General features: G+C 39.1%; 1 protein-coding gene across 3 annotated transcripts in view; it reads right to left on the bottom strand.

Annotated features, from left to right (window-relative positions):
• IPO11 (importin 11) overlaps window positions 1–19,324 on the bottom strand; it is a 262,132-nt gene that overhangs the window by 212,779 nt on the left and 30,029 nt on the right. For all 3 annotated transcript variants that reach the window (XM_011992135.1, XM_011992136.1, XM_011992134.1), the window contains 4 exons: window positions 15,450–15,593; window positions 12,102–12,202; window positions 4,640–4,712; window positions 2,358–2,561 (listed from right to left, as the gene is read on the bottom strand). In XM_011992135.1, coding sequence (XP_011847525.1) covers window positions 2,358–2,561; window positions 4,640–4,712; window positions 12,102–12,202; window positions 15,450–15,593 — 522 coding nt within the window. The remainder of the gene's footprint in view (window positions 1–2,357; window positions 2,562–4,639; window positions 4,713–12,101; window positions 12,203–15,449; window positions 15,594–19,324) is intronic.

Here is a 19,324-nt window from a genome sequence, read left to right as displayed (position 1 = left end):
AGTACAATGTGATAACTACTATATTGAAAGCAACTACAAGATGCTAATTAAGCATATACTTTTTTCTATATGGAGAAGAACTAGCCTCATACTACCAAAAAAAAAAAAAAAAAAACAAATAAGCAAGAAGCTAACTCACACAAGCTATCCAGCTTAAGGCCCTGGTTATCTCTACAGTTACAATCTGTGGAGATTGCCTCAACTAAATATAAACTGTATCTGTAAGGCAACGTATTAGGAGAGTAAAATTTGATAAAGTTGAAATAGGAATTAAAACTTCTATATAGACTGGTAGCCTTTAATAACAGGTAACTGTAACCAAGAATCTGCTAGACAATTGATTTTGAGACTCTCCCCAACAAAAAAGTAAGTCCTAGAAGTGCAGGGTTTGAGGTGAGGATAGAACAGAGGAAAAGGAAAAACAATTTCATAGAAAGACTTGAGTAAGTAAACTGTCCATTTACTTAGTCCTCGTTAGAAATCAAGCAAAAGTGAAAAGGATTTGAAAAGCAACCTTAAACTATCAAAAATAATTTCTCCTACACACAATATCCTCGGACGAACATAAGACTGGCTATTTAATTAAACCCAATGAGTTAAAAATGAGGAGGACACAATGTGGTCTGACATAAACTTTGGTGTATATAAAAATCCTATGGGGAGCTTGTTAAAAATGCAAATCGCCAAGCCGTATCCTCAAAGTGAGGATTCCAAAGGTGTGGTTCAGAAACCTCTCAGTCTGTGTGTAACAGACTGAAAACGAATGTTTTTGGCATGGAAGACAGCTCAAGGTTATACACTGCTCTTCCCACCCTCTTCCCTAGTCCATTCTCAAAGAAGAGGCTCTACACTGTGAGTCCAAGACAAAATAAGAGTCCTCAGGAACAAAAAGTTGGCCAATTTTTTGTGAAGGAATAAAGGCAACATAAAAAGACTAGGACAGTATTTTCTTCTAGAATTCTCTCTTTACTTGGCTCCTTCCATTAGATCCCTTCCCTTCTACATGCTGCATACTCTTCATTGATTCCTTTCCACATAATAGGAATAGGCTATCTCCTTTTTTAAGAATGAAGCATCTCTAATCATGGACGGTGAAATAGAGACCAGCGCAGAAGTCAGAAGGAGGTCTGGGAAAAGCTACTTAAGACCACATGCTAAATTCAGAAGTAAAAGGAACTCTGGAAGCTCCCAAGGAAAAGCCTGCTAATTTAGGGAAAAGCATGAGCAATAATTAAAGTACATTAAGAGGAGAAAAAGAAAGACAAAAGAAAAATCTTTCTACAAAACACCATGTCACCCTCTTCTTTTCTGGAGGGCAGCATGATTCAGAACCCACCTGAAATAGTTTCTTGAGCCCTATCATGTGACCATATAATAAGACTTAAAATTATATACCTTTAATTTCTCTACAATTACAAAAGGTAACAAAGAACACTGTTAAAAATATTTCAAAGCATGGGTAACACAGTGAGACTTCATCTCTACAAAAAATTAAAAAACCATCTGGCGTGTACCTGTAGTCCTAGCTACTCGTGAGGCTGAGGTAGGAGGATGGTTTGAGCCAAGGAGGTCAAGCCTGTAATGAGCCATGATCATGCCACTGTGCTACACCCTGGGTGACAGAACAAAACCCTGTCTCAAAACACACACACACACACACAAAACCAAAAACAGAACAAAACCCTGTCTCAAAACACACACACACGAACCCAAAACCAAAAACAAAAGGTGCAAAAAACCTGATAAATGGCTGTCACCCCATACTCATGTCAAACTCCTTCCTATATCTGCCCTACATCCTTCAATTACCCAGACGTAACAATTCTACTCCTAAATGTCAACTCTATGCCCACCTAATTGTTCTCTTTACCACAGCTTCATTTAAGAGATGTATCATCTCATCTGAAGTACTTCCTTTACCTCAAACTGATCTCCTTACCTTAAGACTGTATCCAACAACCAATTCTCCTCACTGGCAACTAAGTGATCTTTTTATTCATATCACTGCCCAGCAGTGATACGAGAAATGAGTGAAATGAGAAGTCTCGCCCTGTCGCCCAGGCTGGAGTGCAGTGACACAGTTGCAGCTCATTGCAACCTCCACCTCCCAGGTTCAAGCGATCCTTCTGCCTCAGCCTCCCGAGTAGCTGGAACCACAGGCGCGTGCCACCACGCCTGGCTAATCTTTTAGTTTTTAGTAGAGACAGGGTTTCACCATATTGGCCAGGCTGATCTTGAACTCCTGACCTCGTGATCCACCCGCCTTGGCCTCCCAAAGTGCTGGGATTACAGGCGTGAGCCACCACACCCGGCCGCACAATTTTCATAATCAAATTTAACTATGTGAAATCACTTACATCATAAAATAGTTTTCTATCAGCAGCAAGTCGTTTAGATGCCAGTGTCTTGGTAACATGATAGAAGGTAAGTAATGCTCTGTGCTGTCGAAGATCATCCTGGACTTTAACAGACTCTATAAGAGTGGGAATTAGTTCAGGCCACTGTCTGGGACAATCCAATCTAGCAACCTTTGCAATCAGCACTGCAATCTGAGTTGCAATCTAAAAGGAAAAAATGAGAAATAAACAAATGGAATCAAGGAAATAGATAAGGAATGCATTCTCGGTGAAAAATCACCTTGTTAATTATACATTTGACAAAAATGAACACAATTTCACTGAATGACTGCTTAAACAGTGGTTCTCAAAGTGTGGCCCATGGACCCCTGGTAGAGCTAGGACACTTTCTGGGACCTATGAGGTCCTCCTTTACCCAATTACCTGTCAGTGTGAAACAAAGTTTTCTTCATATAACGTCTACAGTGTATCACAACAGAGTAAATGAAGAAGCAGATATGAAAACCTAGATGTCTTCCTTTAAATAGCCAGACCCTAAAAATGCATGCCAATGCCACCTTTCTCACTAAATTTTTATTGTTTGGGAAACAGCTACTATTGCTCATTTCCAAAACTGCTATGTTGACAAGTATGATATAATTTTTTACACTAATATTTTTAAGTTTCTCAGTTTTAATTTATAACACAGTAAATATCAACAGATATAACTCCTTTAGGTCTTCCATTTTAGCAGTATAATGAGATCCTGTGACCACAAAGTTTAAGAATCCTGACCTAAAAGTAGAAAGAAACATCAAATATTGGGCATTTAAATAATGATATTTCTACACACCATTGTTTCCCAAATGCTAGCTGAAAGAACAATTAGGCAGTTGTTCATCGATCAGTAACACAAACCCCTCCCTAATCACCTCCTGCCCCATTAAAGGTAACTCTGTTTTTCTCCATTATCCTTTAGCTCTTTTGTAAAGAAAGAGCAAAGAACTGAGATCATTTAAACAGGTCAAAATAAAACTGTATTGGAAATATTGCCAAATACAATTGTGCTTTAATAGCTCAATTTAAAAAAGCAAGCATAACCAAGTATTATCTCGAAAAAACTTAAGAATTATTGTACCTATAAGCAAAACTTATTTTATTCTTAGAAGACAAACCTCAATATATAAAAAAAAGATAAAACTGTACATAATTTACTATCTAGCTGCCACAGAATAGTAGGAATTGAAAATGTGATGGTTGCAACCAATAGAAAAAAACCTAAAGCCATTCTGTAGTTTTTTTTAAAAAAAGTGGTGGGGGCCGGCCAGGCACAGTGGTTCACGCCTATATTCCCAGCACTTTGGGTGGTCGAGGCGGACGGATCACGAGGTCAGATCGAGACCATCCTGGCTAACACGATGAAACCCCATCTCCACTAAAAATACAAAAAATTAGCCAGGCATGGTGGTAAGCACCTGTAGTCCCAGCTACTCCGGAGGCTCAGGCAGGACAAAGGCGTGACAGGACAGGCAGGACAAAGGGAGGTGGAGCTTGCAGTGACCTGAGATTGCGCCACTGCACTCCAGCCTGGGCAACAGAGCGAGACTCTGTCTAAAAAAATAAAAAAATAAGGCGGGGGGGAAGATAATCTAAAAATTACAATCATTAAAATTAATTCTTGTGCAGTGAGACTACAAATATAGCCATGTATCACTTAACGACAGAGATATATTCTGAGAAATGTGTCATTAGGCAATTCTGTGGATGTGTGAATATCACAGAATGTATAGTAATTGTATGTGCTATACTTTTGTAAGACTAGCAGCAGCGCAATAGGTTTGTTTACACCAACATCACCACCAATTAATGAGTAATACATTGCACTACAGTATTAGGACAGCTATGATGTCAATGGGTGAGAAGAACTTTTCAGTTCCATTATAATCCTATGGGACCACGATTATATATGCAGTCCACTGTTGCCCAAAACAACAGTAGGTATCACATGACTATATAGAGAGATTTGCTTTAAATACAGGCTCATAAAATGAGAAAGCTGGAAAGTATACAAATATACCTTAAAATGACTTCTGGGCTTTAAATAATTAATAACCAAATCTAATCAAAACTACTCAAAGCTACAAATAGATCTCAAAACGTAAAAAAAAGTAAAAACATCACAAATGAAAATAGTGTAATAGTGATATTTTTATTTATTTTTCATTTTAATGCCAGAATATAAAATTAGTTTGGAAAAGCAGAAGAAATTAAAAGAAAAATTAGCATTCATTTTTCTCACTAACCTGGTTTATTGGTTCATTGAAGTTGGTGATGAGCCCTGCACGTAGAGTCGTTTTCTCCTCCTCTGACAGAGCACTGTAAAAAAAAAATATTGATTATGCAAAAGAATGCCACCTAATAAAAAATGTAGGTAGCACTACTGTAAATTTTAATAATAAAAAGTCTTTCAAACATGTGTCTCTGATTGGTTTTTGTAAATAAAAAGGATTATTTCCATTACTTGTACATCAGCACTACTATGAACTTTAACAATAAAAAGTCTTCTAAACAACTGTCCCTGATTGGTTCTGGGAAATGAACAAGATTATTTCTATTACTCGTACAATGGCACATCAGATAAGTTGGAAGCATAAAATTCCTTCACGATTGAATAAATGGGAAGCACCACACAGTAAGCAAGAGTAAATAAGACAAATCCAGGTAATTAATATATTTGATGTTCACTTTTATTGATGTAAAAATAGTAGCCTACAAAACAAAAAGATGGCTACAAAAAATCTATACAAGTAAATATTGCCATTTCATCGGCTTCTTTCATAAAATCTGTGTGAGATTATTCTATGGGGCAAGAGATTCAGAATCAGAGAATATTTGGAACGGGCGACTTATGAGAAATCAACTAGCTTAAACCTTTCATTTTAAACATCTCCAAAAAGAATAAACACAATACTAATAATTTCAACTGCATATGAGAAAGGAAAACAGAAAGGTATTGGACAGGAAAAGGAGAACACTACTATGTAAGACTGAATACATACATATGAATGTGTTGTTAATTTTAAAATGAAGGCCAGGCACAGTGGCTCAGGCCTGTAATACCAGCACTTTGGGGAGGCCAATGCAGAAGGATGGCTCGAGCCCAAGAGGTCAAGGCTGCAGTGAGAGATGATTGCACCACTGCACTCCAGCCTGGGCAACAGAACAAGACCTTGTCTCTTAAATATTTTTTTGAATAGTAAATGTACATTAGATTTTAATGCCTCATTTTAAGGTTTTCCATTCTGGGTATCAGAATTAAATTAATTAAATTAAATTAAATTAAATTAAAGCACACAACAACAATAGCATTAAAAACAGGAGGGATTAGACAGAATTAACATATTACTACAAGGTTCTGGCATTAACTAGAAAAAGTGAAGCGCCAGCTATGGTGGCTCATGCCTGTAATCCCAATCCTATGGGAAGCTGCGATAGAAGAATTGCCTGGGGCCAGGAGTTCAAGATAAGCCTGGGCAACATAGCAAGATCTCACTTCTACAAAAAATTAAAACTAAAAAAAAATTAGCAGAACATGGCGGTATACACCTGTAGTCTGAGGTACTCAGGAGGCTGAGATAGGAGGCTTTCTTGAGCCCAGGAGGAGGAGGCTGCAGTGAGTTATGATTGTGCCACTGCATTCCAGCCTGGGCAACAAAGTAAGACTCTGTCTCTAAAAAAAAAAAAGTAAGGTACTAATACAAGGATATCAAGGGTCCATGTTACAATCACTTAAATAATGAAAACATACTAAACGTTTTAGAGTAAAACTGAGTAATAAAAACTGTCTTGAATACAGTTGTCCTCCTTTATTCATAGTTTTACTTTCCATGGTTTCAGTAATCTACCATCAATGAAGTAGATTCAATGAATGGAATGGAAAATTCATAGGTTTTGAATAGCGTAGCATCCTGAATAGCATGATGAAATCTCATGCTGTCCTGCCCTGTCTGGCCTGGGATGTAAATTATTCCTTTGTCAAGCACACCCATACTGTACATGCTACCTGCCCACTAGACATTTAGTAGCTACTTTGTTATCAGACTGAAAAAAAAAACATACTAAATACAGGACTTAGGACTATCTGCAGTTTCAGGCATCCAGTGGGAGTCTTGGAACCTATCACCTACAGATAAGGAGGAACTACTGTAATCCAAAGGAAAGCAAGAAACAAAAAAAGGGAACAGATATCAAGACATACAGAAAACAAAGTGTGAGGCTGGACACAGTAGCTTACGCCTGTAAGCCCTGCACTCTGGAAGGCTGAGGCAGGAAGATCACTTGAGGCCAGGAGTTCAAGACCAGCCAGGACAACACAGTGAAACCCTGTCTCTACTAAAAACACAAAATTTAGCTGGGCATGGTGGCGCATGCTTGTAATCCCAGCTACTCGGGAAGCTGAGGCATGAGAACTGCTTGAACCTGGGAGGCAGAGGCTGCAGTGAGCTGAGATGGTGTCGCTGTATTCCAGCCTGGACAACAGAACAAGACTCTGTCTCAAAAAAAGAAAAGAAAAAGAAAAAGAACAAAGTGTGGGCAGATTTAATCCCAATATATTAGTAATTACATTAAGTATAAATGGGCATAATACTAAAATTAAAAGACATTTATGATAAAATTGTATGAAAAAACAAATCCAAAGCCGAGCATGGTGGCTCATGCCTATAATCCCAGCACTTTGGGAGGCCAAGAGACTGGGACTGCTTGAGCTCAGGAGTTTGAGACCAGCCTGATCAACCTGGCGAAACCCTGTCTCTACCAAAAATACAAAAATTAGCCAGGCATGGTGGCACGCACCTGTGGTCCCAGCTACTCCAGAGGCTGAAGTGGGAGGATCACTGGAGCCTGTGAAGTCAAGGTTGCAGTGAGCCATGATGGCACCACTGCACTCCAGTCTGGGTGACAGAGCAAGACCCTGTCTCAAAAAAAAAAAAGAGAGAGAGAAAAAAGAAAGGGTACAATCACGATGCAATGGAGAAAGAACACATGTCCCTACTTCACATGAGCACCTTGTACAAAAATAAACTCCAGATAGATCATACAACTAAAATAGAAAAGGAAAACAAAGCTTTCAGTAGAAAACAGTATTTTCATGACCACCGGCTAAGCAAAAAATTCATAAATAGGCTGGTAGCACTGGCTCACACCTGTAAATTCCAGCATTTCGGAAGGCCAAGGTGGGAGGGTCACTTCAGTCAGGAGTTCAAGACTAGCCTGGGCAACCTGGCAAGACCCCATCTCTACAAAAAATTTTTTAAAATTAGGCACTGGTGGCACACACCTGTAGTCACAGCTACTCAGGAGGCTGAGGCAGGAGGACTGCTTGAGCCCAGGAGTTAGAGGTTACACTGAGCTATGATTGCATCACTGCACTCTAGCCTGGGCAACAGAATAAGACCCTGTCTTCTTAAAAAAAAAAATTATAAAAAAAACTACAACCCAAAAGAAGTAATCATAGAAAGGTAATTAAATTAAACTTCATAAAATTAAGGGCTTCTGAAGTCACAAAGTTGATTTTTTTTTTTTTTTTTTTTGCAGACAGAGTCTCACTCTGTTGACCAGGCTGGAAAACAGTGGCATGATCTCAGCTCACTGCAACCTCCGCCTCCCAGGTTGGAGAGATTCTGCTGCCTCAGCCTGTTCAGTAGCTGGGACCACAGATGTGCGCCACTATGTCCAGCTAGTTTTTGTATTTTTAGTAGACATGGAGTTTCATCATGTCGGCCAGGCTGGTCTCGAACTCCTGACCTCAGGTGACCTGCCCGCCTAGGCCTCCCAAAGTGCTGGGATTACAGGTGTGAGCCGCTGCACCTAGCCTAGGAGAAGATATTTGTAATACATACATTTGACAAAGGACTTGTATCCAAAATAAAACTCCCATAAATCAATAAGATAATCCAATTTTTTAAACGTTCAAATAACACACCCTTCACAATAGAGGATATCCCAATGACCAACAAGTACATTTAAAAAGTACTGATCATTAAAGACAATGCAAACTAAAATTACCAAGCCCACCAGAAAGACTAAAATGAAAGATCAGACCAAGTGCGGATAAGAATGCAAAGCAAATACTAACACTCGTATGTTGCTGTGGCAGTGCAATCTGATACAACCAGCCTAGAAAATTAACAATATCTACTAAAGTTGAACACACATCTGACTATAAATGGTAATAAAATGCACATGTGTGTAAAAGTTTCTAGAATGCTATAAGTGTTCTATCTAGTTCCAAGTGGCAGTTACACAGGTGTCTTTGCATTATAAACATTCAAACTACACCCTTTACTTGTGCACTGTTTAAAGTATGTTATATATTACACTTCAAAGAAAGTATTTTAAAATCTTAATGACTTACTCAAAGTTAATAAATGAGAAAACAAGATTAACATAAACATTCAGGTCATTAAAAATATCTCTCTAATCCTTTTATGACTGTGCTATACTTTCCAACTTGAATAGTTCCCTTCTACTATCAAACCCGACATAACGTGTTCTCCTACAATATTTTGCTTTACACTTGTAATTGAACTTTTCTTCTATGCCAAGGAGCCAGGTTTATCAGTTTGCATAACTCTAACTACAATAAAAGTGTATAATGGGCCAGGCGTGGTGGCTCACGCCTGTAATCCCAGCACTTTCGGAGGCTGAGGCGGGTGGATCACGAGGTCAGGAGATCGAGACCATCCTGGCTAACACGGTGAAACCCCGTCTCTACTAAAAATACAAAAAATTAGCCAGGTGTGGTGGCAGGCGCCTGTAGTCCCAGCTACTCAGGAGGCTGAGGCAGGAGAATGGCGTGAACCCAGGAGGCGGAGCTTGCAGTGAGCCGAGATTGTGCCACTGCACTCCAATCTGGGCGACAGAGTGAGACTCCATCTCAACAACAACAACAACAAAAAGTGTGTAATGACTAGCTATCAAAATAGATCATGCAAAAAAATACACAGATGCTCCTGACTTACGATGGGGTTACCTCCTGATAAACCCACAGTAAATAAAAAATACTGTAAGTCAAAGATTTATTTTATATCTAACCTACTGAACATCGTATCTTAGCCTAACCTACCTCAAACATGCTCAGAACACTTACATTAGCCTACGGCCGGGCAAAAGCATCCAACACAAAGCCTATTTTATAATAAAGTAGTAAATATCTCATGTTAATTTATTGAACACTATACTGAAAATGAAAAATACTGTACTGAAAGTGAAAAACAGAATGGTTGTATGGAGACTTGAAGTATAGTTTCTACTGAATACATACATATTGCTTTGGTATCATAGTGAAGTAAAAAAAAAAAAAAATCATTAAATCAAACCACCATAAGTCAGGGATTGTATATATATTAAAGAAATAAGTCATTAACCTGAAGAAAATTCACATCTTTAACAATTCTCTAATAATAATTTACATTCCACCTTTAATTTTATGCATGTTATCATTAGATGAATTCAAACTATGTTCCAAGCAGAAATTGGATAGTATTTAATTAACTAGGACCCAGATAAATTGCAATGTATATGGTAATGGTAACAAGCTTGTTAGTTAATTCTCATTCTGTGAAAATGGTTAAGAGTAGGATCTATACAAAATGAAACAGGTAAGTATAGAAACAAGCATATTTTTAAAAAGTCTCAAGTTTGTAAGTTCAATTACTAATCTGCCACCCATGCTCCCTCTTTCTAAAGACATTCATCTCCTTTTCAGCTTTTATCTCAATATACACTAAAAGAGACAGCTTGGGATTTAACTATCAAATACTGCATAAATTCTCTCATAACTTTTTAAATTTAAGCAGAAGTCCAGGTTCTAATTCATTATGTAAAAGTGAAGCCTGAAATATTTAATAATTTACCTTCAAAATAATCATTTTTATATATATATATTTCTAAGTATGTTCACACACACACACACACACACACACACACACACACACACCTCTCTCTCTCTCTCTCTCTCCCCGTCTGTCTGTCTTTTGAGATATAGTCTCACTCTGTTGCCCAGGCTGGAGTGCAGTGGCACGTTCTTGGCTCACTGCAACCTCTACCTCCTGGGTTCAAGTGATTCTCCTGTGTCACCCTCCCCAGCAACTGGGATTACAGGCATCCACCACCACACCTGGCTAATTTTTGTATTTTTAGTAGGGGTGGGGTTTCACCATGTTGGCCAGGCTAGTCTCAAACTCGTGACCTCAAGTGATCTGCCCACCTCGACCTCCCAAAGTGCTGGGATTACAGGAGTGAGCCACTGTGACCAGCCAAGACAATCATTTATAACTATATCCTTTATATAACCAGCAAAACAAAATGAATCTTAAGAGACATGCAAAATTTAATTGGACAAAGCAGTAGAAAAGTGCTGCTGGGCCACTGCCTATAAACCAATAATGCACACTTTCTCATCACCTCCTACCAAATTTCTCCCCGAAATTATGAATTAATCCTATCTAAAAAATTAATCCGGCCAGGCACAGTGGCACACGCCTGTAATCCCAGCACTTTGGGAGGTCGAGGCAGGCAGATCACAAGGTCAGGAGATCGAGACCATCCTGGCTAACATGGTGAAACCTCAGCGCTACTAAAAATATAAAAAATTAGCCAGGTGCTGTGGCAGGCACCTATAGCCCCAGCTACTCGGAAGGCTGAGGCAGGAGAAGGGTGTGAACCCGGGAGGCGGAGCTTGCAGTGAGCCGAGATCGCACCATTGCACTCTAACCTGGGCGACAGAGCGAGACTCTGTCTCAAAAAAAAAAAAAAGAAGACATGTTTGCTTTAAATCTTAATATAGTATCCTAAGCGCAGCCTGAAAATATTCTTCTTGTTCCCAATATTATTCAAGGACATGTTTTATATGCATTTTGAAGTATTCAGACTGAGAAAAGTCTTATGGCTTTAAGCATTTACAGAGCTATAGTGCCATCTACTGGAAAACACAGATTATGATGCTTCTTAGGCAAAATTCAGTACCGTATTTTGTATCAAACAAATCCCAGGGTCATGTCTACAATGATTTTCCACTGATTATATAACATGTAAAATTAACTACTAAGAGAAATCTGTTAACAAGGTACATTAAACAGTTATAACTGAATACTAATGTGATTACAAATGTATACTAATCCATTCCCACCACAGAGAAAGAATGCATAAGACTCAGAAATTACACCCAGCTGGTTCAGAGTTGACCCGGGATTTCCTTCTGAATGGCTTTTTTTCCCAAATCCTAACCTTACATTTCTGTTTCTTTTTTCTTGAGATGGGATCTCTCCATGTTGCCCAGGCTGGTCTCAAACTCCTGGGCTCAAGCAATCCTCCTGCCTCAGCCTTTTAACATGCGTAGGACTAAAAATAAGGGCTTTTGTTCAACATGACTCACTCAGCATGATCCTTGCAAGCAGAGGGCCAACATGACACACTCACACACACACCCAAAACCATGAAGAAAACAATAATATAGCTGTTGATTTGTCATTAACTAAATAGAACATTTATTCAGTAAACACTTTTTTGGCATTTTTTAAAATATCAAACACTTCACAAATCATCCTTGCACAGAGACCATGCTAATCTCTATATTGCTCCAATTTTAGTTATATGTGCTGCAGAAGTGCTAACACATTTTTTTACATAAACAAGTACATTCTTACACCTTTCTGAATTTGGGAAGGATTACACCCAAGGAATAGAGGAAGTGATCGAACTTACTGAGGTGCTACACGTCTCCAGTAGCGATCAATTCCATGTTTAAAATACAGTACAGCAAGCCACCTTACATTTATATCCAAAGTGTGGTTTGTGAAAATATTCTATAAATAAAAAACATAATATTAGAATTAACATGGAATAAGTAAAAAGTATAATTAATGTACCCACAATAAAGTATGAACAGGTCTTTTTTTTTGAGACAGAGTTTGGCTCTTGTCTCCCAGGCTGGAGTGCAATGACACGATCTTGGCTCACTGCAACCTCCGCCTCCCAGGTTCAAGCAATTCTCCTGCCTCCGCCTCCCAAGTAGCTGGGGTTACAGGTGCCTGCCACCAAGCCCAGCTGATACTTTGTATTTTTTTTTTTTTTTTTTGTAAAGACAGGGTTTCACCATGTTGGCCAGGCTAGTCTCAACCTCCTGACCTCAGGTGATCCACTCGCCTGGGCCTCCCAAAGTGCTGGGATTATAGGCATGAACCACCACGCCTGGCCTGGACAGATCTTTTAATTAAATTTGTTTACATTCTATCACTACATATATCATATCCACATTTATGAAGTATATACAGTTCTACAATTAATGTAAGAAAGTATACCTGCTCAGTTGTATGTTAACTGTTTAAGCTGAGTAACAGACATGCAGAGAGTAATTGTACTATTCTGCTTTTAGGTGTGTTTGAAAATTCCGCTAGTAAAAAAATTAAATTCAGAAAAAGGAAACCTAATTATTTTTCAAATGAAAACCATAGCCCCACACATATTCAATAAAATATATAACTTCCAAATTAGAAAAAGTAGGCCCACTACAGCACAGATTCAAAGATTCTAAGCAATCAAGGCCCCAGGGTTGTTAATACATGCTATGAAATAAAACTATTTCATAGTATCCTCCTTATCAAAACAATTATGCTTGTAAATAAGCTTGATAAAGCTGTGCATGGTGGCTCACGCCTGTAATTCCAGCACTTTGGGAGGTTGAGGCAGGCGAATCACAAGGTCACGAGATCGAGACCATCCTGGCCAACATAGTGAAACCCCAATTCTACTAAAAATACAAAAATTAGCTGGGCATGGTGGTGCATGCCTGTAATCCCAGCTACTCAGGAGGTCAAGGCAGGAGAATCACTTGACCCAGGGAAGTGGACGTTGCAGTGAGCTGAGATCACACCACTGCGCAACATCCTGGTGACAGCTAGACTCTGCCTCAAAAAAAAAAAAAAAAAAGTTTGATAGCAGAACACTTTTAAGAGACACAAAGCGGCCGGGCGTGGTGGTTCACACTTGTAATCCATACACTTTGGGAGGCTGAGACAGGTGAATCACCTTGAGGTCAGGAGTTCGAGACCAGCCTGGCCAACATGATGAAACCTCGTCTCTACTAAAAATACAAAAAATTAGCTGGGCGTGGTGCTGCACACCTGTAATCCCAGCTACTCAGTAGACTGAGGCAGGAGAGTTGTTTGAATCCAGGAGGCGGAGGTTGCAGTGAGCTGAGATCACGCCACTGCACTCCAGCCTGGGCAACAAGAGCAAAACTCTGTCTCAAAAAAAAAAAAAAAAGGAGCCGGGCACAGTGGCTCACGCCTGTAATAGCAACACTTTGGGAGGCCGAGGAGGGCAGATCACCTGAGGTCAAGAGTTTGAGACCAGCCTGACTAACATGGAGAAACCCTGTTTCTATAAAAATATAAAAATTAGCCAGGCATGGTGGCACATGCCTGTAATCCCAGCTACTTGGGAGGCTGAGGCAGGAGAATCGCTTGAACCCGGGAGGGAGAGGATGCAGCGAGCTGAGATCACACCATTGCACTCCATCCTGGGCAACAAAAGTGAAACTCTGTCTCAAAAAAAAAGACAGATAAAACTACATGTGATGTGAATAATCTCAACTCAAAATTAACCATTACTCCAAAAAAGTATTCATTATGTTAATCCAAATAATAATAATGTTATAATTATACTATGTCTCAGACCAAAAATAACTCAAATTCCCAGAGGTGACCTCTCAAACCTTGTACAGGAAAATCTCAAAGCCAAAAATGACGTGGAAGTATGTCCTTTGCTATAGAAAAACATTTATAAGTTTTTGTGTTTTTTTTTGAGATGGAGTCTCGCTCCCGTTGCACAGACTGGAGTGCAGTGGTGCAATCTTGGCTCACTGCAACCTCCACCTCCCAGGTTCAATCAATTCTCCTTCCTCAACCTCCCAAATAGCTGGGATTACAGGGATGCGCCACCACGTCCGGCTAATTTTTGTATTTTTAGCCAAGACGGGTTTTGCCATGTTGGCCAGGCTGATCTTGAACGCCTGATCTCAGGTGATCCACCCGCCTTGGCCTCCCAAAGTGCTAGGATTACATAAAGAATAAGATGTTTTCTTTACTATCTTTTAAAATCAGTATTTTTTTTTTTTTGCCATTCTGTTACTGAGCCAAACAGCCAACTTTTTTGTTATATTCAGAATAACAAGTCTGACTTTAAACAATTTCCCTTACAGTCACGACCAATATCTTCTTCAATTTAACAAACAACTCAAACTTTTTTAGCCAACAAGTTAAAATATATATGACAACTACTACCACTTATATTATTTTGCAAGATATAATGAACAATTTTGCTCTGATTCTATGACCCGGTCACAAATAATGAGTCAATTTTTAACCCAAGTGGGAGCTTTTGTTGCCCTGACCAGAAGCTAAGCCTCAAACACTAATCAGAATTCTCAATTTCTTAGAAGAAAAGTATAAGGAAGGTCTTCAACACAAAAATACTTCTTTCATTCTGGCATTGAGAAAATAATTTTGATTAATTAGTCAAAAACTTTAAACTCCAACAAAGGTTTGTTTAAAGTGCATATTGTTAATTAATTATACTACTTCCTATTACACCCAAGAAAGCATCAGATGTGTCAAGAGAAGGAAATTTTTAGATGAGAAAAGAAAACATTTTAAAGTGAAATACACAGTACACCTGACACTGATGCTGCAATGTGGAGACCTAAACAACTATGACAACATAAATTACCTGGGGTAGGGATAAAGACAAAACATGAAAGAGTGCCACCTCCAGTCCTGATGGTAGATACTTTCAACATACTAAAACTGAAAATCATCACGGTTTTGCCTTCTGAGCAGATGCTACACGTACCTTTCTTATTTTTATATTTATCAATAAATATTTCTTTAACACCCTTAAGAAGCCATAAAGTAATAAAATAATGGCAAAGGCATCAGCAGCCAAACATTTGAATCTATTTCACTAAACTACCAATAAAACTAGGTTTTTAAAACAAATTAATGTTGTCTCATTTTATTAAAAAGAAAAGCAAACAATTTTAGAACAACTTACCAGCAACACTGAATAGAAACCTGGCTGTGTCTCCCACTGCTTCAGCTGCTCCTCGGCTGGTTTTAACACAGCAGTATCCTGACTGGTGGCCTGTGTTAAGACCTGAAGAACAACAGTGCTGGCACTATTGAGATCCATGGAAACCTGGCAATGATAAGTTAACATACTTGAATGTGTGTATTACAATAAAAAATTAACAGTAAAATAAATGGAGACAAAAAGCTTTCATGTACTGAATTACTCCTATTCATCTACTCCTTCATGTTCTGCCTTTCTATCTTTTCTAAGTATATCCACACTCTTCCTTAAAATTCATAATCAAATTATTTTTGCTTAAATCAATTTATTCTTAAAGGAAACTCTCTTTCATTGTTCTATAAATGGAAGATAATAAATTGAGGGAGGGGAGACACACACACAAACTTCAAAGTTTCTAAATTCTAAGTAACTATCATTATGTGCCCAAGACTAAGCATAATGCCTTCTGTCTTCGTTTTAAAAAGGAGACTAATAAGTGTTATAAAAGTATTAAACCATGTAGCAAGTAGCACCTAACTTTATCCTTGACAAAATCAGAAGGAACAGAAGAAAATCGAAAAAGAGTTGCTTTGACTCATTTGTAAAGTACTCTCCAACATCATCTTACATGCCACCAGTGGTACACGTCCAAATCATTTTAAGAAACACGCAAAATGAAATGCTATGGAGAAAAAAGCCAAACTGACCTATTAAACAAAAATCTAAAACCTAAGTCAGAAAGGATCTTAAGGGCTGGGTCATCTAATCCTATACCACGTAGCTGAAGCCATTCAACAAATACACAATTTCTTGAATTTGTTGAATTCTCCAGGCTTCTGTTTCTAATCACCCCCAAAATTGCATACACAATTCTATACTTAGCAAGTATGTATAGTTATTTACAATATACACGTACAAAACATAAGGATTAAAACTGAAAGCTGAAAATGCTGACAGAAAATAAATCGTTCTCAGTGCAGGGGTGACAGGGAATAGCTTTGTACTGTATTGATATAGCTTAGTGATAATGGGTAACTCTATGACTGAAGAATGTTCCAGACAGTAAAAGTCTGAAAGTTATTAGCCTATAAAGAATATAGCCAAAGCAAATGGATTTCTTTGTTAAAATAATTATAATTAAATTGCAGTGAAATGGCAAGATCCCAAATGCTGATTCAACAAGAAATCTGACCTAGATTATCTTTTAGGGAAAATTAACCATTTCAAAACCTATGTAAGTAAAGCAGGGCTAATCAAAACCACAAAAATTTCACTGTACCATCTTAAGAAGGGCCCAATAACTAGAATCTGAAAAATACCAACAGTTAGTAATAGAGTTGCATTAAGATTTGATTTGATTTTGATTTAGTTTTTGAGACGGAGTCTCACTCTGTCACCCAAACTGGAGTGCAATAGCACACAACCTCAAACTCACTCCACCTCCCAGGTTCAAGTGATTCTCTGGTCTCAGCCTCCCCGGTATTTGGGATTACAGGTGCACACCAACAAGCCCAGCTAATTTTTGTATTTTTAGTAGCAACAGGGTTTCACCATGTTGGCCAGGTTGGTCTCAAACTCCTGACCTGAGGTGATCCAACTGCCTCGGCCTCCCAAAGTGCTGGATTACAGGTGTGAGCCACCATGCCTAGCCAGATTAAGATTTTTTTTTTTTTTTTTTTTTTTTTTGAGATAGAGTCTTGCTTTGTTGCCCAGGCTGGAGTGCACTGGCACGATCTCGGCTCACTACAACCTCCGCCTGCCAGGTCCTTGGCCTCCCAAAGTGCTGGGATTACAGGAGTGAGCCACCATGCCTAGTCCAGATTAAGATTTTAAATTTCTGTCGCCCAGGCTGTAATACAGTGACGTGATCACTGCTCACGGCAGCCTCGACCTCAAGTGATCCCTCCACCTCAGCCTCCTAAGTAACTGGAACACAGGCATGTACCACCAGGCCCAGCTAATTTATTTTTATTTTTATATTTTTTGTAGAGACAAGGTCTCACTTTGTTGCTCCGGCTGGTCTCGAACTTCTAGGCTCAAGCAATCCCTCCCAAAGTGTTGTGATTACAGGCATGAGCCATAGCATCTGGCCTAATTTTATATTTTCTAGCAGCCACGTTAAGTAGTAAAAAGAAATATGTAAAATTAATCTTAATATATTATATATGTATTTTACTACAGCCGCTCTGATTTATATATATACACACACACACACACACACACACACATATATATATATATTTTTTTGAGACAGAGTCTCACTCTGTGCCTAGGCTAGAGTGCAGTGATGCAATCTCAGCTCACTGCAACCTCTGCCTCCCGGGTTCAAGCAATTATCCTGCCTTAGCCTCCCAAGTAGCTGCGATTACAGGCGCGAGCCACCACGTCCAGCTAATTTTTTTATTTTTAGTAGAAACTGGGTTTAGCCATACTGGCCAGGGTGGTCTCAAACTCCTGACCTCAAATGATCTGCCCACCTCGGCCTCCTGAAGTTCTGGGATTACAGGCGTAAGCCACTGCACCAGGCCTAATAGTGTATTTGACTCAATATATCCAAAATGTTTTCACTGCAACATGTAACCAATATTTTTAAAATATATTGAGATATTTTACTTTTAATACTAAATCTTCAAAATCCTGTGTATCTTTTACACTTAAAGCACATCTCATGGCCAGGTGTGGTGGCTCACACCTGTTAATCCCAGTACTTTGGGAGGCTGAGGCGGATAGATCGTCTGAGCCCAGGATGTCAAGACCCACCTGGGCAACAGAGTAAAATCTCGTCTCTACAGAAAGTACAAAAATTACCCAGGTGTGGTAGTGTGCACTTGTAGTCCCAGCTACTAAGGAGGCTAAGGTGGGAGGATCACCTGAGCCCAGGGAGGTCCAGGATACAGTGAGCTGTGATCATGCCACTGTACTCCAGCCTGGGAAACAGTGAAACCCTGTCTCAAAAACACAAACAAAAAAAAGATCGACTGCAACTGAGTGTGTCACTTTAGATTGGGTATTCAGGGAAAGCTTCTGAGAAGTGACACTTATGACAGACATGAACGACAAGAGAAACCCACGCAAAGATCAGAAGGCAGAGTTCAGATAGGGAAAACAACTAGAAAAAAGGCCTTGGGATCAGAAACAAACTTAAGAAGGCCAATATGACTGACACTTAGTGGGAAACAGGGAAAGTGGCAGAAAATGAAGTTGGAGAAAAGGGCAGGAACAAATGGGGCCAAATAAGATGTCTAGACTTTTCATATAGGTATAAAAATAGACACAGGATAGGAACAATATAAATATATTGACGTCAACAGATGAATGGAGAAAAGCTCTACCAGAACTCATACTCATCTCACCCCTCCACCAAAGAAATAAAGATAAAAGTCACGGCCTTGCTTTGGGCTACTACTAAAAAAATCACTGACTACTACCAACCCTCAAAGCAATTTTTCCCTAGAGCAAAGACTGTGTGGAGAACATAAACGCACACAGCAAAGCAATCCTTATCCTCATCATTTTTCCTGTTCTAGTGGAATCTGCTAGAGTTTCCCATCCCTGCCTCCTTCCAGTACCTGCCCCATCCAGGTTATCCCCTTGCTTTGGCGCTTGCTCCTAAGAAGCCCATCCAGTCTCAGGGGGAAGAGCTCAGTTCATACAGTTTTGGGGCATCTATTTTGTGCCAGACACTGCAGTAGTTGTTAGGATAAGAATCAGAACAGTCTCTGTTGTCTACCCAAAATCTATGGGCTACTGGGGAGAGAGGCAGAGGAAGCTATGCTTTTTTTGTTTTTGTTTTTTTTTATTTTTTTTTTTTTGAGACGGAGTCTCGCTCTGTCGCCCAGGCTGGAGTGCAGTGGCCG

The sequence above is a fragment of the Mandrillus leucophaeus genome, unplaced genomic scaffold (genome assembly GCF_000951045.1).
Source record: "Mandrillus leucophaeus isolate KB7577 unplaced genomic scaffold, Mleu.le_1.0 Scaffold403, whole genome shotgun sequence".
Lineage (NCBI taxonomy): Eukaryota > Metazoa > Chordata > Mammalia > Primates > Cercopithecidae > Mandrillus > Mandrillus leucophaeus.
This window is presented reverse-complemented; position numbering and strand designations above follow the sequence as displayed.